At 39.2% G+C, this 27,558-nt stretch overlaps 1 protein-coding gene across 1 annotated transcript in view; it reads right to left on the bottom strand.

Moving 5' to 3' along the window:
• The window catches only part of LOC123622903 (ADP-ribose glycohydrolase MACROD2-like), a 1,130,381-nt gene that overhangs the window by 67,725 nt on the left and 1,035,098 nt on the right, over positions 1–27,558 (bottom strand). Inside the window, exons 7-8 of the mRNA XM_045529595.1 lie at positions 25,133–25,195; positions 20,794–20,862 (exon numbers count right to left, since the gene is read on the bottom strand). Coding sequence (XP_045385551.1) covers positions 20,794–20,862; positions 25,133–25,195 — 132 coding nt within the window. The remainder of the gene's footprint in view (positions 1–20,793; positions 20,863–25,132; positions 25,196–27,558) is intronic.

Raw genomic sequence — 27,558 nt, 5'->3', positions numbered from 1 at the left:
ATAAAATCACCTGGGTTTCCTTTGATTCTTATAAACTAATTTGATTATGTCAAGCAAAATATTTATCCTGGCCTGCTCATTAGAATCTCTGGCTTATTTTTTGAAGTAATTAGGACAAAGTAATTTTTCCATCTGAACAGTGTGCCTATCTACAAAAAACCGGAACCTCTGCAGCCAATTATGGTCTCATTAAAACTTTGTAGTGGCTATTCCTTTATGTAAGAAAAATCCATCCTGCAACATATTCCCAGAGTATTCAGATGTTGATGATCTGAACTGTGCTTGGTCCCAGTGAGGCTAACTATACAAGGCTAAACTGTATTTACCTGAAAACCAGGCCCACAGACAGGCAGGACATTGTTCTTGTAGTCAGCAGGCCCGACTGAGGAGCTATGGTTATTTCCTTGTCTTCAGTATGCTCTCATTAACCCCCACTCAAAGGTGGCCAATCATTCCTAGAGTTGTGGAATGCAGGTACACAATCTCTCCAAAATGCTTGGGGCCAGAAGTGCTTCAGATTTCATATTTTCAAATTAGGGATATTCAACCTGTCTTTGAGGCATTGCTGGGAAAACTACCATCCTGTACAACTAACTTGGTTTCTATAAGAAACCAAATTTCAAACAGTAAACTTGTATAAAATAGTTTATTCCTACGTTGCAGGTGATATTTTTCTGCAAGTTGTTATTGAAAATACCAGCAAATGAGAAAATCAATCAGTATGATGGAATGAACAGTAGCACTAGGAATTGTGATTAAGAATTTAGAACTACAAGCTTCATTACTCCAGGGAAATCCATTCACCTTACATAATCCCAGTTTCTACACCTAGGAACCAAGGGGGTTAAGCCAGATAATCTCTCTAAAATAGTTTACAATGCTAAATTGCTGATTTGTTCAAATTATCTCTGTTCCCGACAACACTTCTCTGTAAATGTTCCTGCTCTTCCCCCATTATCCACCTACCTGAGTTGGACAGTTCTCACTGAGATTTTTACTGTGTACTTACACAGTAAGTGTGTACCAATGCCCCACTGGCCGTCTTTAACTCAGGGACTTGAAAAAATCATCACAATGTAAAATGGAACATCTGGATATGAAGCTGGATTGGACCATGATGGAAAAAGAAATGCTTAATTACCCTTTCCATCAAGTTAATTTTTCCCCTTTGGCAATGTAAACAAAGGCAAATCTGCTCTTATTTTCAGCTGTCTGGGGCTTGGCTGTTTTAGTACCCTTGCCCCCCATCCTTCTGATTTCTTTTCTGATCTTGCCTCCCTCTCCCTTGCTAAGGCTTGCACTGCAGGCTCTCCTGATGTTTTATTTTAAAAAACAAAAACAAAACAAAAAAAAGCCTGACCAGGCCACAGGCATGAAAAGTAGCTATGGTTCTACATGTAAACAGGCTTGGAATTCTATCAAAAAATTCATCCATAAATCTGGGAAAGTACAAGGGTTTTATTTATATTTCAGCTTAATTTGATCTGATAAGGAAAGGTCATTGTGGCAGTTCTACTGGGAGGATCTTATCTTAGGAAAAGGGATTTTGCAGCTTGAATGCTGAACAGTCACAGCATTAGGTCACTACTTCTCAGTTATTTTATTTCATGGAGAAGTTGAGGCAGTAGACAGAATCAGTCTCCAGATTCATCAATGCTTCAAATGCTGGGCTCAGGTTGTTTTCAGCCAGACACTTGGAGAGTATGGCTGAGTGTTGCTGCTGAGATCTAAAGATCTCAAGAACTAAGTCTTCAAGGACTAAAAGACATGAACCCACCATGTTGGATCAGAACTTAAGTCTTTTTCCAAATGTAAAAGCACATGTTTGGAGACTGAGATAAGCATTTGGATCCTTTGTGGGAGTTACTAAATTTCTGTGAGCCTCAAAGACCTGGATGACTATTTCTGAGCACCTATTTGTTCGCCACACCTGGAAGGATCCACAAACCCATCTGAGAGAGAATGGAGGCAGAGTGGTTTGTTATGTGGATCCTACCACAAGCTATTTCACTATTGCTTTTATTATCAGACATTCTAATTGAATCCCATTTTTGGCTATTCTAAAAAATTCTAAGTTGTTACAGTAGAGGTCTGAAAGCTGCATTCATTCCTCTCCTCTCCTCTCAAACTCCTTCCCAACCCATTTCTACCTCTGAGGTCTAGAGAGAGGATCCATCTGTCTAGAACTAGAGCTGCTAGAACAGAAGCAGCCATGCCTGCTAAGCCTGGTAGCAGACAGTGCCCCACCCACATCCCTTTGGACTCTCTCAAGGTCCAGCAGATTGTTCCAGTACATGAGCTGCTTTCTGAAACCCTGAGGGCATTGTTTCCCTGGATGGACCAGAAGTACCCAGGAGTTAATGCCCAACCTCTGACCCCAGAGGATTTGGGAAATAAATACCCCAATTTCCTCACCCCTCAGGGAGATAGTTCTGTTTGCACTCTGTACCTCTCAGAGGAGTGGAGCCAGTTCCCTCAGCAGTACCCGGCTCATTAACACCCCCATTTGGCTGTCTGCCTTCCTTGTCCCACATGCTCACATTTCATCTCTGCTTCCTGGGACCCCCTCCCCACACCCTTGTCTGTTTGCTTTTGGGGATCCTGAAGTAAGATAGACAAGATAGTCACTAATCTGTCTCCCACCACTTAGTAGCAAAACTGAATGCTCACCCTGTTCTCCTGCCTTCTAGTCTGTGGCTCTCTCATACCATGCTGCCTTTAATTAGGGAGTGTTAGGGAAAGTTTCTTCTACCTCATCAAGGCAAGTTGGGGACAGAGGTTACCATGTTTTGAACTGTATCACCATAATAGCTGGGCAAAACTAGAGGATTGGTGAATGATGGGCCCTGAGTAGACAACAATAGCTTGGCCAACAGACACTAAAGTGGCCCAACATGATGAGAGGTCTAACCACCAGGAAAGAATATTAGCTTAATTATGAAAGGAATTGGTCAGCTCTTTGAGTGGATGACTGTTAAAGAAGTTGTTGAGTGTCTAGAGAACTGCTCAAACAGCTGTTGCCTCCTGGATAATCCAGTTCTTGGGGCTGATGAAGTGGTTTCCTCATTCCCTGAGTCATCTACCAACTGAGGCAACCTCCATGTGTATTGCTCTTGCATAACCTGAAAGGAGCTATTAACTCACTTTGTGGTTCTTGCAAGCTTACCATCTCTGTGTGGATGAACTTTAAATATTTCTAAAATGCTGTTTACAAATACTATTTTAAGAAGTTTATTTTAGATCCACCTTTTAAAACACTCAACATTTCAGTCATTTCAAAATGTACAGCCATCTCAAAAGGTATACCCAGGCCGAAAGATGCTGGACCAAAGAACTTAGAGAAAGTCAAACAGGGGAACAGCCTGGTCATGTGGAATAAAACAAATTCAGTAAATTTCATTTTCAAATATGATCCTGGTGGTAGGAAAAAAATCAGGTGACATCTGGTATTACAGCAAATGGGGTGTATAGAGGATTTGTATGATGAGGATAATGTTTTGCCTCATAAACTGAGAAAAATGTGTTAAAACAAAATACTGTAAAATGTTATTTTATGAGGACCTTGGGAAGTATACTAAGGATCAACTTGAAAGTGTTACTTTCAATTTACAAGAGGATTTTATTTTAATCTGCTATTGTATTTTAGAGTAGGTTAACTATGAGCTGTAGAAATCATTACAATAGATTTTCCTAATGCAATCATTGACTGTACTAGTTTGGGTAGCATAGACTGGGTGGCTTATGCAACAGACATTTATTCCTTGCAGTTCTGGTGTCTGGATGTCCAAGATGATCTATTACAATGGCCAATTCGTTTCCTAGTGAGAGCTCTCTTCTTGGTTTACAGACAGCTGCCTTCTGGCTCTGTTCTTGCATAGCCTTTCCTCAGTGTTTGCACGTACATTTTATAAGGCCACTAATTGCATCATGAAGGCCCAGACCCTCGCAACTTCATCTACCCTTAATTACTTCCCAAAGGCCTTATATCTAAATGTCATCATATTGGGGGGTAGAGCTTCAATGTATGAATTTTGGGAGGGTGGGGCACAAACATTAAGTCCACAACACTGACATGCATTTGTGCACATGGCTATTTGGATGGTTTATTTGCCTTTTGAATGTTAGCTATTCAAGTCAGTATCCCCACTGCACATCAGAACTCAGTCTCAAAACAGATTTCGAAATAGAACCTTGTATTTAGAGAAGATTCCATTTCTCCATCTTGGTTCTCGGGGATCTCATTTTCCTTTGATCCTTATCCTCCACCAGGTAGTCAGTGTTTGCACAGCATGGATAAAGTAGTCACGAAGAAATTTGGACCAATATTCAGAACACTTAATAACAGGCATTGATGTTGGCCAATCAGAATGGATGTGTCCACAGAAGTGGGGCGGGGTCCTGGAGCCCACTGGTGTCCCAAGATGACAGGGTGGTGGTGGGAAGGGTCACTTGTAAGGAGGGGACTTGCTAAACATTATGTTAAAGTGTTTCATTATTTTAAAAAATAGTTGTAGCAGTACCAGGGTGTATTGGCAGAATATTCTGTTTATAGAGAAATATATTGATAAATTTCCAAAAAGATAACAAGAGTAGTTTATTAACCAGCAGTCTCTGATATTCTAATATTGATAAAAAGAGAATGAGAAGTAGCTTACTCCAGGAGTCTACGAGGTAAGAACTGAATAATCCTCAAACACACCTTTGTGATCACCTCTTATTTTGTGGTCCTTACTTGATAAAGCACCATTGCAAATGGAATCAGCAGCAACTTTGGGTTAGTAATCCTTCTGTCTGGAACACCAGCATCACACCCCCTGCCCCTTTGCTACGCCTACATTACCCCACTCCTCCCTCCTTCACTGGGGAAGGAAACTCATGTGATCAGGCCGACCGCATTAGTAGGTGGAGCTGATGGCCACTGTACTGGGACATGTAAGGGGACACCAGACAAGAACATCTGTTTCAAAGTATCCCCACTGTCCCTTCACAGCTCCCAGGGGAGCATTTCCTTCCTTGGGGACTTGAAACTTCTATCTTTTGGATTTTTTTAAAATGCAGAGATCTTGGGAAGGATTCCATTTGAGGCTATTTGGGGTAATGACTTAATAACCAGTTGCTAAAGACTGGTCTGAAGCCAGCTAAGGAGGAGGAGAGGATGGCACTGAGCAGAGACCAAGAAGGAGGGAAGGGTCTTAATTAGAGGAAATGAGAGAGCATCAAGTCTGCATGTGTTTAACCGAGAGAAGTACTAAGTGGGATCTCTTTAAAGGGAAATTTCTATTAGTGATTTAGGAGGGGCCATTGTGAGAGAGAGGACTGTTGAATTAAAGTGTATGTTATTTACATTACTGAACCTTTCCTAAAAAGTGGTGTTCATAATTTTTGTAAAAGCTCAAATTCTTAACTTGTCATTGAATATAAACATACACAAAGAAAAGTGCAAATTCATATGTGTGCACCCTGGTGAATTATCACAAATTGAACACTTTTGCTTAACCAGGACCAGCTCAAGAAATAGCACATGTCTAGCATCCTGGAAGCCTCCCTATCTTCCCTTCCAGCCCTCATTCCAAAGATCACTCCAACTTCCAACAGCATTTATCAGTTGTTCCTGTCTGGGGACTTGGCACAAATGGAATTACTTCTATGTCTGGTTGTTTCTGCTCGATGTTACATTTGTGAAATTCACTCAGACTGTAGCAGGTGAAAGTGCATTTTAATTGCACTAAGAAGGCTGGCCATATCAAGCAGTAGATCCTATGGTAAATCTTATTTGAAGAGTGAAAATAGTTTTTTTTTTTTCTTTTTACAAACGACAAACATAGACTGCTGTCTCACACTCTGCCCTCAACTTATTATTTCTTTACTACAGCTATTCTTACATGTTAGCATGCATTGGGATTAGGATGTCCTGAAGGTCTTTATGGAACACAGACTGCTGGGGCCAACCCCAGAGTTTCAGATTCCAAAGGTGTGGTAGGGACTCAGAGTTTGCATGTCTAACAAGTTCCTAGGAGACACCAAGGGGGCTACTCAGGTCACTCTGTGAGAACTATTGCCTTAGCATATCCAGAATTTGTTAAAGCCTATCTGTATGCATTTCTTTTCTGTATCTAAGTTATCTTTCATTTAAAGTTGGATGTTTTGCTAAGTGTCCTCCTATGGTCTGCTGGTCTGTAGGCCAGACTGTGTACTAATCCCTAGGGATAAAATGATGGACAACACAGACACTGTCTCTCCCTTCATGGAAGTTAAGTTATAGTAGGGGGAGATAAGTTTAAGGAAAGCATGCAAATGAAAAAATTTACATAATAGTTAGAGAAACCAGCAGGTGTTATGAAATAAACGGGGCTGAGATGGAGGTTTGGTGGAAGTGGGCTTTGCCTGAAAAGACCAGAGAAGGCTGTGATGAGGCCAGAGCACATGAGAGGAGGGGAGTGAAGTGAGATGAGACTGGAGAGAGGGGAGTCTGTAACGTGCACGTAACAGGTTACTGTCAGCTGTTGGCATATTCTTTTGAGGGAAACATGATGGTCTTATAGCAATTCAAGGACCGTGCTATGATCTGTTTGCTTTGTCTGCTGAAGGCAGTAGGTATTAGGAGCTGTTCCCTTTTACTTAGGAAATGAAATAATCTTTAAGTACAATATTAATAATGCCTGTGAACTTTGACCCATATATGTTTGACTGATTTATGTTGGGTTCAATCATATCTACTTGACCTTGGACTCCTTAAAACCAGCTGTCTGTTTAACAACCCGAGATCAAATATACAAGAAGATACCTACCACTGGGAAAAACAATGAGGAAATTGATGAATTGGGGTTCTGTTTGAGCCTCTGTTGTGACCTAGTCTGATTTATTAGCTTATGTAAAGACCCTGCTGCTTCATGACGGGTGTCATTATTGAGGCAGCCACTTCCAGTATGATTTTGGAATAAAGAAGGATATAAATAATGAAAACATATCAAAAATTATAGAGTGAGTTTGCTATAAAACACAGAGCATGCAGAAATCAAAACCATTTAGTTCTAGGCATTACTGACTTTATAAAACAGCAGGCAACTTGAAACATGCTATTTTCTTTGAAAAGAGAAATGTGAAAAAGTCAAGTATTTACCACTCACTCTCTTTCCTTGCTGGATTAGGTGACACTCACTAAAGCCTTAACTTGTGTATGTTCCTGTGTGTCTGTATATTTCTTTTTTTTCTTTTGTAAGCTAAAATTTTCATTTTTAAGTTGACATATAATAATTGTATGTATTTATGGACACATATTGATGTTTCAATACATATAATGCATAGATCAGGGTAATTAGCATACCCATCATCTCAAATATTTATCATTTCTTTGTTTTGGAAACATTCAATATCCTCCTTCTAACTATTTGAAACTACATAATATATTATTGTTAACTATAGAACAAAGAACTTATTCCTCCTATCTAGGTGTAATGTTGTATCTTTTAACAAATCTCTCCCTATCCCCGCTCTGCTCTACCCTTCTAAGCCTCTGTTATACTTTTTACTTCTATGAGATCAACGTTAGTTTCCACATATGAGTGAGAACATGCAGTGTTTACCTTTCTGTTCCTGGCTTGTTTTACTTAACACAGTGTCCTCCAGTTCCATCCATGTTGCCACGAATGACAGCGTTTCATTTTTTATGGCTGAATAGTATTCCATTGTGTTTATATACCGCAAGTAGATTCATGCCATAAAGGGGGGAGGGAGCTCTACAGAAATGGAAGTGTTTTTTTTTTTTTTTTTCCCCTTTCAAAGAGTTTCTTCTCAGATCTATTCTTTAGCCCTTAATACTTGTGTGCCCCTGGGCAAGTTATCCAATCTAAGTCATTTTGGTTGCCACATTGGTAAAACTGAGGAAATGACAGTACCGTCCATCTCTGGAAGATACTGGGCAGCTGTTCAACAAACCTGTTTCCCTTCTCTTAGCCACACAGGAAGGAGGAATTTGCAGGACTCAGACAATCTCCTCTGGCAGCCAGGCGGGGCCATGTGACTCATGGGACTGAGTTCTGGCTGCTGGAAAGTGAGCCAATAAGACATATGCTACTTTCAAGCTCAGCCATAAAAACCTCAAGTGCAAACATTTTCTTTCCCTCCTGCCCATTTCTCAAATGGATGTCAAGACTCAGGACAACTTTGGGGGACACGGTTGAAAATTGTGAGCTTCCCATTAGCTTGAGTCCCTGAGAGACCGTATATAACATGACTTCTCACTGTGGGTTTCACATGTATGAGAAAATAAATTTCTCTTGTACATATCTGATGTCTTTTTACAGCAGTTAGCATTACCTAAATCATACTCCACCTCAAACAGGCATTGATCGAATTAAGTGAAATGACATTTGGTCACTACAAAATATTCCTTTTTGATTGTTATTCAAGTCCAACCAATTAGGATCTGTGCACAAAGCTCTTAGCTCACACAATTTCTTCATTACTCCTGGAAGTATTTTCAAAATAAAAAGAAGTTCACAAAGATGACATGATATAGCAAAGATATTTTGGTAATGAGGGAAAGGAATAAAATGCTAATTTTTAACCCCTCTTCCATTTTTTTCCTCCTAAAAAAAACTAGCCACACACTTGTGACAATAGTAGTCAAATCTAGTTTTCCATGGGATGATGACTTATGCCCAGGAGGAAGTTATTTTTTCTTTTATTTTTCCCCTCCCAGAAATGATGTAATCTTATAAGAAGATAGAATCTTTGTAGTTAGAACTGTACTTAAAAGTCCAAGGGATGTGGTTACCATTTGGACCCCAAGCAAATTCCTGAGTGTCTTTACACTTAATGAAAAAGAGATTGTCGAGTAGGAAGAAGTACGATTCAGAGAGGAAGACCTATCAAGTGGTAGGTGGGGAGAGGCATTAGTGGAAATGGAAGAACTGATACGTGTAAACTCAGGAGACACTGAATAAAGTAGGAGCAGACTCTGATGCACTCTGTTGGTTCCATCTCTGGGAAGCCCTGGGGAGGACTTTGGGAGGGGCTTTGATCACAGTGTGGTCCGGAAGAGGAAGACTGATGTACGGAAGGGCTAACTTGAGCCTGACACTTGGTAGCGATGACCTGCTTCTCTTCTTGCTGATGCTGGTAACTATCCGTGTTAGGTAATAAATCAAGCTGCCGTATATCCAACTTCTCTAGACTAGGCTATGCTGGGACTTCTGGTTGGGAAAAAACTTCAGAAAGGAAGAAACAGGAAGCTACAGGACTGAAAAAGGATGCTTATCCTGAAACCATGATGAAAGATTCAGAGAAACCCAGTGCCTGGTGCTTGAAGTGGCCTTCACTATCTACCAGGAGGAAGAGGCCGACAGAAATGTTTGTCTCATTACGTGTTTAAGATAGTTATTCAGTGAACATTTAATAATTGATTCTGCCTCATTCCATGTTTAGGATAGATGCAGTGGACTTAAGACAACATTTATGGATGGTTTAGGTAACCTGAAGCAGTATGATGGGTTTCCATGCTTTTTGAAAATCTTAGACCCTTGAGTCCTCTAGGATAAGAGAAACACTGTAAGTTACAAATCAAGCTAGGAGAAATGTTGCCTTGCACAGATTTGTGTTAGGTTTCAAAACTTTGTGTGTGTGCATCCTGTTTGTGTGCTGTTTTGAGCACACACACACACACACACACTTATGAGTGCCACTGTCCCCTGTGCCTGAGGAAAATAATTTGTTTGCCTTCCCACTTTAATTTGACACATCTGGTACAAAATATCAGGGCTAATTTCAAAATGAAATAGGAAGCAAACTTTCCATTAAATGACATCAATGCTTATTAGGAAACTTTGTCTTTGCACTTGATTAAAAAATGTTCCGGTCTTTGCCACTAGCTAACCAATTATTCCTTTCTTATTAAGGAATAGAGCAGTTGAGACATCCTCTCTCTCTCTCTCTCTCTCTCTCTCTCTCTCTCTCTCTGGCTCTGTCTTTATAGATAAACACATCCTCCCGGGAACAGTGGTGAGAAGAATAGATGACAACAAATACCATTAAGAACGGGGCAGAGCAAAACATTTCTACTTGGGAAAATCGATTGTCAAAAACTAGGATAGGCTACATTATTTTCTCAAACTTGGCAGAATGCTTCTCCACTACCATTGCACCACTGCAAATTTAAGAATAAAGTCAGGCCCCATGTTTAAAAAGTAATTTTACCATTCTTTTGTGTTATAACAATGAATGTAATTTATTGAAATCAAAACTTTAAACTGTTAATAGGTTGTTTAATTCTTCTGGATGGGGTGTAGATTTTTTCCCAAAGTGTGTTTTGTAAGATTTTAAGAAGTATTCTACCAAACAAACAAGCAAAGAAACAAAAAACCCCAAACTTCTCAAAATTCAGATTTGGTCAATTAATATGGGAAATGCCACATACTTCAATTTCCCAAGCACCTCAATGTATGCATTGAAGGCTCTGAGAAGTTCTCCATTATAGAAACTACTGAACATTGTCTAACCTTATGGTTTCCAAAGATTTTTGACTGCTGAACTCATTTGCCAAAGAACACATGAACATCTTCAAGGATGCTATACAATTACAGACATGGGAATATCTGAGCAAGTGCCCCACTGTGCTGCTCATGGATTTGAGGTGAATTCACTTCAAAAGAAGTGCTTGTCTCTAGTGTCTTTGCCCAGTCAAATACAGTTATATGCCATTCTACATGAACCATTGTCATAATCTCTGTTTTTCAGCATAGTCATATTTTGTTTTGTTTTTTTTTTGATGGGGCTAAGAAAGCAGGTCTGCTTTATGTATAATGATTGGTTGGTGATACCTAGATCTTCAGGCTTTTTGTGGCTTTTTGGAGACACTGGGGGCACAGGCCCACTGCCTTGGTTGGGTTAACACACCCTCCTGCTTCATCCTGCTATGAGATGCTGTTGTCAGGATCTATCTGCTATGAATAGAGTTGCATCTTTTTTTTTTTTTTTTTTGAGACAGAGTCTTGCTCTGTTGTTCCAACTAGAGTGGAGTGGCCTTATCACAACCTCAGACTCCTGGGCTCGAGTTATCCTCCTGCCTCAGCCTCCTGGGTAGCTGGGGTTACAGGCACGTATCATGATGCCCAGCTAATTTTCCTATTTTTAGTAAAGAGGGGGATCTCACTCTTGCTCAGGCTGGCTTCAAACTCCTGACCTCAAGCCATTCTTCTGCCTCGGCCTCCCAGAGTGCTAGGATTACAAATGTGAGCCACCACACCCGGCTGAGTTATATCTTATGTAGTGTTAGAAATACGTATCTTCAAAATTAACTCTGGACATCCTTTAAAACATTTGTGTAGCGTATATTTTTTAATTAAAACATTCATGTGTATTTGAGTCCAACTGCACTTTAAAGTTTGAAAATCACTGTTAGTCTAAATGATATTTCATAGAAAACCAGACTACACTTAACTAGCAGATGTTCTGTGTTTATACAGTTTGACTAGTCATACCACTTTTTGTGGAAATATTCTAAAGAGTCACTCCAAATATTATTTCTTACGCTAATTAACAAGAAAGTGACAAGGTCAGAAAAAATGTGCTGTAAACATAGTAGACTTTTAGGAATTAAAATTAAACATTTTTTAATACTAGCAAGAAATATTACGATCTTAGTTTGTAGACAGAAAAGACTTCATGCATTTTTGGTTGGGTTTCTCTAGTTATGGTGAACCAGGTCGATTGTCCTGGTGTAATTATTCACAGCTTCCCCTATCACTTTCAAAAGTGTGCTGGTTTTGAAGATATATGATTACTTTTATTAGATAATGCCCATAAAAGTATTCTAAAATATGGATTATGGACTTTCCATTCCATGTCTTACCCATCAGAGAATAAAACAGAAAGCAGGTAGAAAAATCTATGCAAGGGACAAAAGGAAAGTCTCTAGTATTCAAGCCAAGCTACCCAGTTATCAGATCCTTGTGAATGAACTGAGACTTGGTAGAGAGTTCTCAAGTGTTCTTGTATGCCTGGATAGTTTACTCCAGTTGCTTTTCAATATTTGACTGGTATTCACCGGTATAGTGTACTGCAGAATGTTCACCTTGATGTCTGGGATTGGGCCACATCTGTCGTTAAATATTTTGACTATTACCTGTTATTTGAACCTCTCTAACCTGCATTCACATGCCAGTAGATTGTTGATGTGGTGATGATTCAATGAGATTATGACTGTCCTACCTGGAGCAGTTAGGATTCTAAGGCCAAGTACATAAGTATAATAACAATAAGCATAAAAAACATCAGTTGCCAACATGTTTGAAAGTTTAATATGTTTGAGAAGCTACTGTAAGCGATTTAAAGATTAAGTCTTTATTTTTCACAACCCCATGGTATAAATACTATTACTGTTTTTATACTATTTTATACTATTACTCCTTTTACAAATGCGAAAACTGAGCCACAAGCTAAGAAAGTTACCGAAGACCACACAATGTGAATCCAAACAAACTGAGGTTCATAAAGGCTGCGTGGCTTGGCCAAGAAGCACAAAACTTGACCGCTGAATTTGATCACAGGGATGCTCCTACAAATTTAGACCTATTTGGATCTAAATTTAGGTCCAAAATAATGTGTTAGACAAAGGGATTACAAAGCAATCCAAATAATCCCCATGTCCTAGTCTGTGATGATTTGGTTTCCAAATCTCACTCACTAATCTTTAGGAATATGTCCCAAGAGATCATACAACTGAACTGTTACAATATATTATCACAACCATACTTAGTAAGGAAAAATAATATATATTAAAGTGTAAATGGAAGAGAACTACCGCTTTCCTTCTAATTGCCACTTAAGAATATTTTAAACTATATTAAATAGTAGATAAATATAATTTTAGTACAGAAAAGTAGATAAATAACTATCTACTTACACCTATTTAATACAATATTAAACATATATCATCAAAGCATTTGAAAAGCATATCAGAAAAGCTTCATCATAAATTAAGCATAAATAACTAGCTTCAGCCATAGCAAATAATGTATATGTATCACTTTAAAAAAGTTTTATTCTTTTAGATGGTAAAAATATCCAAATCTGAAATTAAGTAGGGAAATCTCTGGCTTGAAATTACCTTTTATATTTCTGTAGCATGAAATTTTTGAGAACATTTTCTTCTGAAATAGAGTTCTGAAAGGGAATTTGCTCTTAATAATAGTAAAAAAATATTTTGGGAAAGTAGCTCTGATATTAGGAGTATTATAAGTAGCCCATTTTCTATGATAGGTTTTATATCTAATTCTCCAGTTAATTCTCATGGAGAAAGGTTCAGATAATTTCTCATCTGCACTTTCTAGAGTTACGTGAAGTCTCTAATTTGATGCATAGCTCTCAATTAAATTTTCTGGAGAACTGTTAAATCATCAGCAGAGTCATACAAACTGTTACATATTCCTTTGGATTAAATTAAACAAATATCAAGGACCTACAATGCATACTTTACTGTGTTGGCCTTTGTAGAGAACATGAAAATGAAGGAGGTTTGATACCTGCCCTTAAGAGATTTACATTCTAGTGAGTTAGACGTGTCCTGTGTATGACATTGATACAAGCCATATGCCAAATTTTAAAGTTTTGCAAACAAATTTGCGAGAAAGAGGATAGTTTATTACTATGTGGGGTGAATTGTAATGAGGAGGAGAGAAATTGGGAAAGGTGAAAGTGCACAGCTACCACCTCCACCCCTGCATGACCTGCTGTGATTTCTGTCATTAAAATGTTTGGTCACATAATTATGATGGAAGAATGGAAGGATGGAGAGAATGGAGTGAGTAGTGGATTGATGTAAATGTAAGATATTAGAATTGACCTCAAAAAATGGTCAGGATTTTAATGCACAGAATGAAAAACAAAATGGACATAGAAGAGTCATAGAAGAATGCTGTGGGCCCGTGGCATTTGGGAAATGACAAATAATTGAGTCGGGCTACAGAAGAGGGCACGTGCAGGGTATGAGGAAGCACAGAAGGACCAGGAACGTCACACAAAGTGATTGGGCTTTATATCCTGTGGGGGGGGACATAGTTTATATTCTGTATACTCATTTCATTGTAAGGCCCCAGGTTAGGGTCAAGGTCGGGATACAGAGTAAGCAGCTGGCTCCAAACTGCCCTCCGTGTTGCCTCAGTCTCACTGCCCTGCTCACCTTGCGCAGGGTTCCAGGCCACCCTCTGACTGCCCTGGACTTCTGTGCATCCCACCCCCAGGGCGAGAAATATCCTTTGCTCCAAAAGGATGATACAGGAGGCAGCATGGTAAATAAACAAACAAAACTATGGACTTCGCATTCAAACAGACCTAGTGTCCAAACTCTGATTCTACCTTTTGGGTAACCGAACCAGTTATTTAAACTTTCTGCGTCTCAGTTACCTGCAAAATTGGGATAATAGTACTGACCTTTTAAAAGTAATAATGAGATAGTACTTTATACCCATTGAATCGGCAAAAAATGGAAAGAATATAAAAATAACAATTGCTGATGGAAATAGGAATTGTTATAGCCTTATGGGAAAGCAATTTGGCAATATTTATTAAAAATACATACTCCTTAAAGCAGAACTTCCATTCTTGGAAACTTTCCCATACAAATAAAAGTGCCAGCTTATAAGGATATATGGGCAAGGATGTCTACGGCAACATTGTTTGTATAGCAATAAAGTAAAAAGAAAGTGCTTGCTCATCATAGGAGAATGGTTGAATAATTTACGGTACATCCAAACTATGGACTGTCATGTGAGCTTTAAAACGGATGAATTAGATCTACAAAATGACTTGGAGGGATTTCCACATAGTTTTGCTGCCTGTAACAAAGCAAGATTCAGCAGGGTATAGAATATGATGCAATATTTGTAAAATAAGCATATATATTTTAATAATGGCTAAAAGATTTGCTCCTCCTACTATGTGCCAGGGACACCTTAAAATGTTTAAAAGGGATTGACTCATTTTAATGTTCAATATTCTGTGAGGTAGGTGTTATTACTGTTCTTATTTTACATAAGAGGGAAGTGAGGTATGGAGGAACTAAGTAATTTGCCCAAGATCACACAACTAGGTCAGGGTAGCATGGAATCTGGGCCCAGGTAGCTGGGAGCAGAGACCAGATTCTTAATCAGTATAATTAAATCTGTGAGTGATTGGATGGTAACAAGTAAATAAATAATAAAAAGAAGAAAATAGCATTAAAATCATACATTATATATGTATCCCACATTTATTATATTAATATATTAAATATATATGTATATACACATTTATATAAAACTGTATTCGTATATTCAGAGAGAGACGCATTAAAGGATGGTCCCCAAAATGTGAATGGGTAGTTATCTCATGATTGTTTTTACTCTTTTACATTATTTGAATTTTCTACCATGAACATACATTATTTAAAGAATCAGAAAAAGGAATGAACTCTATTTGTTACGGAAAAAAACAAATATTTATATGCAGTTCCATTTGTTAGAATTTTCCTATAGCAATGATCATAAACATTGCACAGAGTTAAAAGGATGCTCCTGGCTAGAATGAAATGGAAAACTGAAAGCAAAGAAACAACTTAAAGTAGAAACTGGATAAGTGTAAACATTTATTTATTCCAATGCACAAGTAAATTATGTCACACTATCAAAAGACATGGGAAGAATTTCACAATCTGTTGTGAAATTTAAGAGTTCACACTTGTATGCATTGCAGAATACCCTAAGAAATTCTCCATCTATATGTGACTGCCTAGAAAAATATTAGAAGTTTATATATCAGCATATTATGTAGGCTTATTTCTGGGGATTGGGAATATGAGTGGCATTTTTCATTTCTTTTGCTTATTTTTTTAAATAATAAACACAGATTACTTTGCAAATAAGAAAATACACGTTTTCCTTAGTAAATCAACAAAAAAGTAGAAATTTATCCTGGGCAACTGATGAAAGATTTATCTAAAATGTAAGCACTGCATTTCCCTATTACTTAGGATAGAAAACTGTAAATAATGAAATACTCTAACATGAGGGCACTCGCTATGTAAATTGTGGGACAACCAGATGATGATATATTATGCCTCCAATAAAAATCATGCCTTTGAGGAATTTTTAAAGATATGGGGAAATATTCACAGTGTACTGTTAAACAAAATAAAAGAATAAGGACTTCTTTTTATAGTTTAATCCTTAAAGGGAAAAATCATTATATGCTTTTCAGTTTTTATATTTTGCTGCATTTTAAACTATTTTAACATTAAATATGTATTATTTAAACAGAAAAATAATTTTTATATTAAAATAATGCTACCTTTTTTAAAGGATTGCATAAGCTCATATAGCTATTAGCACTGACAGTTAACACGACTAAAGTCATTCTCCTCTCCCCACCCCCTTTATCCCTCTCTGAGTCTCAGGGTTACCCTTCTGAGAAATGAAGACTACACTGTATGTAAACGTAAAGCATTGCCTCCAGGAGACACTCCATGGATCTTAGTTCTTTCCCCTTCACTGAACTAGCAGAGGCAGCCGCTTTCATTCCACACTGAACACTCTTAAAATCCAAGAGTAATAACTCAGGGGTGCTAATGCGTATTCAGACACTCTATCAATGCAGATCCAGGGCAGAGGAGAGCTGTGTGCTCACTATGATGGGTGAGAAGGTGAGGACACTCAAGGTGGGGGAGGTGGTCACCAAGAACGGGAACAGGACTAAGAAAAAGTAGCCTGGAGAGGCTTGAGCGGAATTTCATGGGTGGCCCAATGTTTTGTTTCTCTGCAACAGTTTAGACAAAGAATAGAAATGATGCGATTTATCAGACCAATTTTGAGCCCATCACTGGCCAGGCTCACAGCGCTCAGTGGATGGAATCATTTGTGCTTCCTTATGTCTTCACTGTCCTGAATCTGCTTCCTCATCATAACCTTTCTCTTTGCTCTGTTTGACAAGGCTGACTCTGGGTCTAGCTTTTCACTTTTCCTATAGCAACTTTGACTTCTAGAAGGTCTAGAACTAGATTAAGGGTTAAGAAATCCTTTGCCAGGTGACATCTTACTTCATAAATACCAAACAGCAATGAAGTGACTTACTCAGTTTCAAAGGAACACAAGCCCCCGGGGATGTTCCTGTGTATTAACTGATTTTGCTTTTAATATTAATGAGCATATCATTTGGTCTAGTTGACCTTCAAATCCAAATTAGGTACTGATTAAATAATAAGACAGGTGAATCAGGATGTGTTTAAACACTATTATTTCTAGTAGGTGTCTTGGCCTGGGCTGTGGGTGAGGATGAGCTATTGGAAGTGTTGAGACAACTGGAACAGAGTTTTTCTTGACTTAGGGGATTGACTACATCTTAAATTGTAATAATGATGACTTTGCAGAAGTTTCAGAGTATTCCTATGAATTTTACTCCTGTGTTTATATGTCCCCTACATCTTATTGCTTGTGCTTTTGTTAACGTAAATAGCCTTAACACTTGTACTCCTGAATATTTTTTGAGGATTTAAAGAGCAAACCACAATTAAATCAGTAGAGTAATTTTAACAAGTAGAGGAAGAAATCCTCAATAGACAAGCACATGGTTTATTTTACAAATAACATCAGAAACTCCTATTAACTCATACATATTTTCCCAGGCCAGCTTTACCTTGGAGTTAATTTCATTTCAATCCTGGTTAGCCACAGCCTTGGTATGCACTTTGTGGGCCTCCTCCCCATATCTCATCCTCCCAGCTCAACTCCTGCCCACACTCTATGGCTATAATGACTCATTGGGAACAGGTGTCTTCAGTATATAGCTCACAATTTAGCTCTTGATCCATAAGCCAAGCAGTTGCACCTCCTTCTGTTAGCAGCCTGCACAGTTGGCAGATGCATGGGGCAAGTAGGCAACCAGCATGGGCTCGTTTACCAGTGGGAATAAGCCTAGAACATCAGAACACAACTGCTGTCATAGAAGAGGACAACCCTGGGTTATAACACTTCTTCTTGAAATACTTCAACTTTCACATAACTATTTTCCTTTTTCAAAAATCTCATCTCCCAAACAAAGTGACATTAGCCAATCTCATGTTTTGTTTGCTTGTTTTCAATCCTTGCAAAGTTACAACATATGTAAAGCCAGTCCACCAACAAGCAAAGCTGGAAATGACTGAATGAGTCTCAGAATGCTTGAGATTCATATCAGAAGAGAAAACAGGACCGGTCCATAATATCAGCGATTTCAAAGCTCAAGAAGATGCTTGGTGTAAGGATCAAAGACGGAAAACAAACTTGAGAGAGCAAGGGCTCCTTCAGGACGTTTTGATCAGCAAAAATGTTCTGCCACTGAAACTGGAGAGTGTAATAAGCATTTCTATATGCGATCTTATAACTGCAGAGCTCTAAAATAGCATAGATGTCACTGAGAGATATTTCTGCATGAAAGCTAATAATGGAGAGTGTTAGAAATGAATCTTCAACACATATGACTGCCTTTTAACCTTATCTTGACCTCAATCTTGGAGAATTTCAGCGGAAATTTTCTTTTTCTTATTTTTTTTCATTTTAAGCTATGCATCTGTCAGTCAAGATGACAATCCCATAAGTGTTGGACACTTAATCTGAGCTTTGAACTGATAACCAATTAACAGTGGTCTTTAGTACATGCTATTTTAGAGGAAATAAGGCAAAAATCATATCCTATGTGTTCTATTTTTAATTGAAACTAGATTACATACTAATGTGGTTTTTAAAACATTTTTATTATCTCTAAATAAATAGGTTAAGGAATATTAATGATTTCAGTAATACCCTTGAAATTTCACATTGAGTCTTGTTTTTTTACTTCAGTAGATTTAGGGGGTATTAGGCGTTTTTTTGTTACATGGATGAATTGTATAAGGTGAACTCAGGGCCCTCAGTGTACCAGTAACCAAAATCGTGTACCTTGTACAGGGAAGCAGGTGTCAAATGACTTATCAGTGGCAGGTTTTAATGGCCTGACTTACCACAACTGTGAGCAGCTTGGGTAGCTGTGACATCTTCTAAGAATGCTCTGTAGCTCAACTTCTCCCTCTACCTAGTTCTGCTTCTTTCCTTTTTCCATTACAGGGGTTGATCTCAAGAGCTCTCCCTAATATCATCTGCTTCCTAATCTCGTCCTCAGTCCATCTGGGAAGCCCAGTCTGCATGTGGCCAGGCAAGCAGTGTAAGCAATTGATTTGTAGTATTGTGTCTGTGAGGGAGATACAACAATATTGTCCCCATTCTATGGAGGAGAAAACTGAAGCACAAAGAGGTTCCTTACTTGTTAACTCCTTGAATTACTTGTCAAATGTCATCTAAATTGTGAGCAGCAGAGCCAGGATTTAAGCCCCAACCATCTATCCCGGAGAATATGAACTCTGAGTTACGCTTTGGCTTAGGGGAATGTTGTGGCTGGTTTGATCCTCTATCCAGACCATTAAATTTTCTCTATTTCAGCAAAGATTCTTATGTTTTACTTTCTTGTCATTCACGTGTTCACTGAAGGTAGCATCTTTAATTTCATTGAAGAACTTTTCCTTTGCTTTCACAACTTGGCTATTTGGGGTAAGAGGCCTGGTTTTCAGCCTATCTCAGCTTTCAAGGTGCCTTCCTCACTAAGCTTAATCATTTTTAGCTTTTGATTGAAAGTGAGAGATGGGCAACTTTTACGTGGACATTTAGAACCCACTGCAGGGTTAATAACTGGCCTAATTTAGATACTGTTGTGTTTTAGGAAACAGCGAGGCCCCGAGAAGAGGGAGAGAGGTGAGAGAATGGCTGGTTGGTGGAGCAGTTAGGATACATATGACATTTATCAATTAAGCTCACCAGATTATATATGGGTGCAGTTCGTGGTGCCCCAAAACAATTATAATAGTAACATCAAAGATCACTGATTACAGATCACAATGATTATTATAATAATAATGAAAAGATCTGAAATATTGCATGAGTTACCAAGATGTGACACAGAGACATGAAGTGAGCACATGTTTTTGGGAAAATGGCACCAACAGATTTGCTCCACATAGGGTTGCTACAAACCTTCAATGTGCAAAAATGCAGTATCTTTGAAGCACAGCAAAACATAAAATGAGGTACGACTATCTATCCTTTTTGTTTGGGGACTTGTCAATCGGGAGGGAGAGAAAAGAATAGGTCTATTTTATTTCCCCTTATAGATAATTGTTTTAAGTTCTAGCATGCCCCCATCAATGTCTCCACTCCTTCTCCCTCAAACTGTCTCCTAGAAAAGTAAAATTTCATTTCACTTTCTTTTTCTTCTGGGGATACTTGGGTCAGCAACATTTCCTCACAGTAACTGCCCACCGAGTGGAGAATACTGCTCTTGCCAAAGGTTAATTTCTAAGTATGGCTTTCACATATTACCATCTTGGAGAAGGGCAATCTTGGACGTGGTCTTCATATGCCACTCTTTTGAACTTTTTCCTGATGATTAGCTGTAAATAGCCGAACTGACAAATTCTGCTGTTTCCAATCAATACCTTCTCTAAACTTAATTTCTCTGATCATTCTTTCATTTCCTAAATAGTTGGTTTTCAGAGGAATAGATGTAAACATATATATAAATTCTGAAAAGGCTAGATATGGAATAAAAGAGCATGGGTGAGACATTTCATTGTGTTGGAAACAGAGATGCTTAAAGAGAATTAGTTAGCGTTGCTTGCTGCTTGTCTTTACATGTAAACAAAGCCCAAGTAGACTTCCTTTAAGGGTCTACAATTTTTAGATGTAGCAAGTAGTCTCATACCTTCATCTTTACAGGCTTCAACGGCCTCTTCTGAAGCAGGGCTGGGCACAGTGGCAGTGTTGACTCCATCTGTAAAGCAAAAAAAGAAACACTGCCTCAGAGTTCATCCTGTCAAGCTGCGGCTTTGCTGCCCCCTCACCTCCCTCCCTGTTCCACCAAAGAACACGTGAGCCCGTTTCGTGCTGTGCTGCACCGAATGATCTCTGAAGGGGCTAGTCGTTTAGGACTCTCTTCAGAACTAGTGAAACAGACACCTTCAGTTAAGACAGAGACTAACGTAACATAAACTTTTTTTTTTTAATGAAAATAGTAGTTGCTGGTAGTATACTTTGGCATTTTGCTTCTTCCTCATGTCTTAAAGGATGGTATGTTATTTTGCTTAGTAACAGATTGTGAAAGAAAGTACATGCTTGCAAGTTTCTATAAAGTGCTTTTCTATGTGTGTTTTTAAAAGTTTGGTTTTTCTTAGCACAGCACTTCTGCCCCATTATGCCAGGCTGTCAAACTGCAGGGAACAGCTCTGATGGCTGTCAGTGCAGAGGCCTGGGAGAAGGGGTTCATTCGACAGAAGGCTCCAGAAGGCATCTGGAGATTTCATGTCACCCAAGAACAAGATGGGGAGTAAGGACTTGGAGGTCTCTGTCCCCCTCCCAGCACCAATTAACCTCATCAGAATTGATCTCTCTTCTCAGTGTCATCAGCATCACTGACTACTCCTCTTTGGCCTCCAGGATGATAGAAAATTAGCCTACTGACATTAAAACAGTAAATATAAGATGTGAGGATTATTGACATCATTTGGAGTGGTTAATATCTGATAATTAGAAAAGGAATACTTTTTTCATGCACTAACAGGGCCAGGGAACTAAAGGTAACTCATATAAACACGGTAACTAACACACAGTGGGAGGCACAGCACCTATTTTCTAGCACATCTTTTGTCCACAGTGCATATACTGTTACTTTTAGGTCAGGTCTCAGTGGGAACAGAGGATACAATTTTTAGTAGGGGATAACTGAAGATGATGAATCACTTTCTGTTGTTAGGCAACGATCTCCTATTTTAAAACAGAAAAAAAGAACAAACCATATTAACCTTCCCTGAAGTCCTAACAGCTCCCCATTTTCTTTACTTCCTGTCTCAGCAAAGCTGCCTGAAAGCAGCTTTTGTGGTCGCTCTCACTTTTCACGCCATAATCCACACCAAAGCTTCTCCAACATTCCTCTGAGGATTGTCTTATCAAAGGTGCCAACGACCTTCCTGTGCAAATCCAATGGTCACTTCTCTTTTTGTATCTCACTTGACTTCTCAGGAGCATTTCCATGTCTTTCCTCTGATCTTCTTAAAGCACTTTCTTTCTGCGGCTGTTGCATCTTCACTTGCCACATACCCAGAGGGCATCTTGTCCCAGGCCCGTAGTCTTCATCATTTACGTATGCTCACCCAGTCACATGGTTTGCAATATCATCTTTGGGCCAGTGACTCTCGCCCCTGTGTCTATGCTCCACACTTCTCCCTGGAAGTCTGGACTCATGCATCTCTGAATAACTGGCGTCTTGACATCCCACATGGCAAAGAGTCCTTTCAAATTTACTGTGCCCACAGCTGAACTGTCAACTGTCTCAACAAAACTTGTGTCCAGTCTTCCATATGTCATCCACGCAGTTACTGAAGCTAAAAACCTAGGACTTACCCTGGGTCCCTCTTTCCCTCATGCATCTCATCTAACCCATCAGCATGTCCAATTGTGTCTGTTTCCAGAACGTGGTACAGCTCAGTCCGTCTTGTCTCCATTTCTAGAAACTGCCATCATCGCTTTTCTGCAGGAGCCTTTAACTGGACTCATTCTTGCTTCTTTTGACCTATTTTCACTTGCAGGCAAAATTAGCTTTTTAAAACATAAATCACGTCTGTCTGATACTTACAATCTTCTGTTAACTTCTTTTTGTAGTTTTTATGAAATCAAATCATATACAGTCAGACATGATCTGGCATTTGTGTTATCTGTTCGCTCCATGTAGAATATTCTGTCAGCATCTTGTCATTCAGCTTTCGTTTTAACAATCACTTCCTCAGAGAGTCCCCCCAAATACAGCTAATGGAAAGTTGCCTTCTGGGTATTCCTTCTATGTCACCCTACTTCTCTGCAAGGCACTTATCACACTGTTGATATTTTCATCCTTTTTTATTTATTGTTTCATTCCCCTACCAAAATATAAGCTTCAAGGAAGCAGGAATATCGTCCTTAGTGTTTGTTGCCATATTCTCAGTGATCAGCACAGTGCCTGGGACACAGTAAATCCTTGATAGGTATTTGTAAAGTGATTCTCTTTTTAGGAATATTATCTACAACTTTTACTTGACTAGATCTTCACAGCAGTCAAAACTGCTGGATTATGCTGTTTTGAGATTGTGGTTTTTTTCATGATGTGGAAGAGGCCTGCAAGGTTAGATAATCAAAATTGAAGCTGGAAATTATATTGAATGAAAAGAAGATATTTTCATTTTGGAAAAATAATAGCAGGTCAAAAGGGCTTTAATGACTAGAACTACATCTTCAATTTCTCTGCACTCTGATTAGAGAAGCTATGAAATAGCAGAGAGAACATGACAATGGATATTGATACCAGCCAGGATCATAGATGGATCCTGTCACTGAAGTCTGTTCCAGCTGGCAGGCTCACTTGGAGAGCGAGAGAGGCCCCTCAGGGATGCGTTTAGGACTCTTCTTTACATTGAGAGGTGCCCGCCTTGTGGTGATGCTGCCATCAGATTCAGGAGGTGGAGAAGAGGGCTGACATCCTAACTTTCTCTGCTCACAGGCAAGGTGATCCCAAATCCAAAAAGAAACTACCTGTTTTCAACTGATTAAGGGGAAAAGGATGAATAAATAAAGCACAGGCAAATGTGTATGCATATATATATATATAAATGCATGTGCATACGTGTGTGTGTGCATGTGCGTGTGTATGTACAGGGGTAGGAAAAAAATCTGTATTGATAAAGGCAGTTTGGGACAGAGCAGTGAGTGAATAAACCCTGTGAAACCTCAGCAGTCAGAGAATGGCCTTAGCTGTCAGCAGTTAGTCGACTAATACTTGTCAGCCCCAAACAGTAAAAACAGTGACAGCTTTTCACATAAGACTCATCGGCTATGGAGCATGATGATGTGTGTCGGTTGCGGGGGTTGGAAGGGTTGGATAACAACAGTTTGCTGTATCAGAAATTCATCTCATTGCAAGGACTACATTGCAGCAAAGGGAACCAGCCGGCCCCGTAACAGGTACACAAGGTCCTTGCTGCCTTGCTTCACTGCTTTCTCTGATTGGCCTTCTTCAATTCCATCTTTCAGGTTAATAATAAAAGCTTCCAGTTCCCTAGCAAAATCTCCAAGGTTAATGTATGAAGTTTTCATTGAAAAACTTATCATACTACCTGGGTTAATTCCAAGAGTTCAGCATATGGCCTAGGACGTGCCTGGCATGCATTAGACAGAGCCCACTATTCCAAAGATGCCCCTCTGTGGGGCTCATTAGAACTGAGACAATGAATTGGAAACTAAAGGGAAGAAGGATGTTTTATTTTGGTGGTGATGTTGGTAACTGTATGATTGTGTCTATCATTCTTTCAAAGGAGAGTGTGCCTGAGTACAAAAATGGGTAGGAAGAGATAATAAATCAAAGATGATTCCAATTCCTTTTGAGCCTTAAGTGCTACTTTATTTAAAAAATGTTCAATTTATAATGTACAGCGTAGAATCTCTAAGCATTCAATTGACACATATGTCGTTTAGTGAACAGAGATGATGACAGATCTCACTTAGAGCACTGTGTGGTGGGGTAGTCAGGCTTCAAGCCACTGTATCCCACAACTGCCGAGAAATAGCCAGAAGAATGGCTCTTCAAAATTGAATGCAAAACAGTAAAGAACGCTCCACTCAATGTGCAAGGAAAGCCGCCTCTTCATTTCCTTTAAACTATTTTTATTTTAATTTTTCCCTCAAGCTAAATCTGCTAATTTTGGCCTGACTTAAGCCAGCCGAGTTCTGGCTTGGCACTTCCCACCTCCACCTGACCCTCTTGAAACATTACCAGGCAAACTGTTGTTATAGGGAAGAAAAATGGAATCAGTGAATGATACGTGAGAATGCACCACTCTGTTTGATCACAGTCAACTCATAGTTAAAAATGTCGGTGGCTTCCTAAGGGAGACCCGAATGAATGCTGGAGTTAATCTGGTGAAAGTTATAAGCATTTTCAGACAATAGCATCGAGTAAAGTCATTGTTCACCTCTGTGGATGAGGCCTAGGAGACTCCTCAAAAGAAATCTGAGCCCACCTGCTTCTTGGCTCTGCCCTTCCATTTCTTCCACACTTTGCTTTTCCTCGGGACCATTCTCATCTTTCAAGAAAACCACAGAGGGAAGAAAAAAAATGCATCAAGTCAATTTATGAAATCTCTTTTTATGGCTAATATGCAGCACTGAAATTAATTGTAACCAATGTAGCATGACTCCCCATAATGCAAGGCAGAGGGATGAATCAAAGGCATGAAACAGAAAAAATTACCTACATAAATAGGTACATTTATACTCGTCCCTTCTCACATGAATTGCTAGATGAAACGTTGAACTGCAGTAAACAAAATTCACTCAGCAGTATTGCTAACATCTCTCTCCTGGCTCGGCAGTTCCCAAAATGCAAAACAGATTTCAATTCCTGTCTGCTTTTCTCCCTTGTCTCAAGTAACATGCGCTGTATAAGGAAGCTTGGCTGATAAAGTTTCTATACCCTTTATTTTTCTGTTTGATATATGTTAAAAAAAAAAAAAAAACTATTTTCACTTAACTTGCATGTGACAGTCTAACATATCTATGCTACAAAATATTTTGTCCTGAACAGATTGTTGGTTCAAGTTTATGCCATAGTATGGAACTCTGTGAAAACTAAATAACTGGACAGGTACAAGGGAGGCTGTATACTAGGAACTATTTAAAAACATTTTATCTTAAAATGTGTACTGTATCTGTGGATATATGTGTAGGAAAAAAGAAACCTTTCAAAGGTAAGTAAAGGCATGGTTTTATAATTCATTGCTAGAAGGGTCTCCAAAGTGCTTTTTCTTTGGAAAATAAAGTAAATAAAATGATAATTTATCTAACGGCACAGGAACAAAATAGAAAACATGTAGTTAAATACAAAAAACAGAGAAGCAGAAGTTACCAGGCTATATTAATATGGGTTAAAGATAACCACAAGTGCTTTGTATCTCAAAAAGTAGAGTCTGTCTCCCTTCTCTTTGAATCCTGATTGGTTCTATAACCTGTTTAGACCAATAGAATGTGGTAGAAGTAATATTTTGGGACTTCCAAGCTACCCTCAGAGGACTGGCAGCCTCTGCTTTCTTCCTCTGGGAAGCCAGGCACCATGCTGTAAAGAAGCTGAAGCTAGTCTGCCAAGTGGAGAGGAAGACATGGAGAGAGAGAAGGGCCATAGGGAGGAGCTCTGAGGGGCAGACATGTGAGTGAAGTTTTCTGGAACCTTCCAACCCAGCCCATCTGTCAACCAAATGCAACGGAGTGGTAACCTCAGCCCATGCCACAACAAGCAGAAGAGTCATCCAGCTGAGCCCCGACCCACAAGCAGACCAAATAACTTAGTTTTGCTTGAGAGCTCTGACCCAGCTCTGACCCATCACCTCCTAATACTGCCGGCTCTTACTCCAGAGGCCAGAGGATGGGGACTCCTCCCCATAGGAGGCCTCTACTACTGGAGTTGAAAGAAGAACCTCAGATGAGAAAACATATCACCTAGCAGCTCTGAAAAAGAACTGATGGAAGAGAATTTCAGTCAGGGAAACATTTGGATTTGACCTAAATGAAAGAAAAAGTTTATCACAGAATGATAACAAAAGGAAAAAAAGAGACATCCTGAAGTTGAAGAATGCAGTCAATAGATCTGTAACATGGCAGAATCCTCTCTGTTCAGCACTGTGCCATTTGTCATGTGGGGCACAGTATAACTTTTAGCCTAAGAACCCAGGCCAGCTCTGTATGCACCTAGATCCAGTGTTCTAAGTGGCATATTTACAAACACCATGCGATTATCTGAAATTCTCTCTATTCCGGTTCCTCATATAGGTAACACTGTTGACTTTTGCTCTAGGGAGGAAATAGTCATTTCTGCTGTTCTTGCTCTCTTACCAAGGTCAAGCTGATGCAGGAGCATGTGCCAAAAACTTAGCCAATATCTGCCCCCTTCCTCCCACCAAGTGGTAGACTCTCCGGCAGGAGGAGGCTGCCAGCTCTTGTGTCTCCCCCGACAGACAGACCTTGTAACACATTTCACAATAGGCCTGAAATCTGCAGGTGATGGGCTGCCTTTAAAACTAGTCTGGTTACCAGCTCTCCTACAGAGTGGGAATAAAGGGCTTTCTTATGAAGAGAGGAAGAATAAGAAGAGAAATGGCAATTAAATCACAGGAATGTGAGGAAGTGGGTCCAGTAGTTGTAAATGCATAAAAGGGAAATGCATGGTTAGACCCCCATATCCAGCTTTCTAATAGTAACAACCAGTCTGGCAGTTTACCTAATCTACTGCGTCTGGGCTTTTATCCTTAGTCCCCACGCGTGCCGGCCCACGCCCTAACACAGACATCTGAGTGGCATGTTTTCTTTCCTGCTTTGAGTCTCAGCTGCCCAGTTTTCTATTTGAAGTACTCCTGCCCTTGGGGACCAAACTCAAACACTTGACATGTTTATCATG

The sequence above is a fragment of the Lemur catta genome, chromosome 17 (assembly GCF_020740605.2).
Source record: "Lemur catta isolate mLemCat1 chromosome 17, mLemCat1.pri, whole genome shotgun sequence".
Taxonomy (NCBI): Eukaryota; Metazoa; Chordata; class Mammalia; order Primates; family Lemuridae; genus Lemur; species Lemur catta.
Note: the sequence above shows the minus strand (reverse complement) of the source record. Positions and strands in the feature narration are given on the sequence as shown.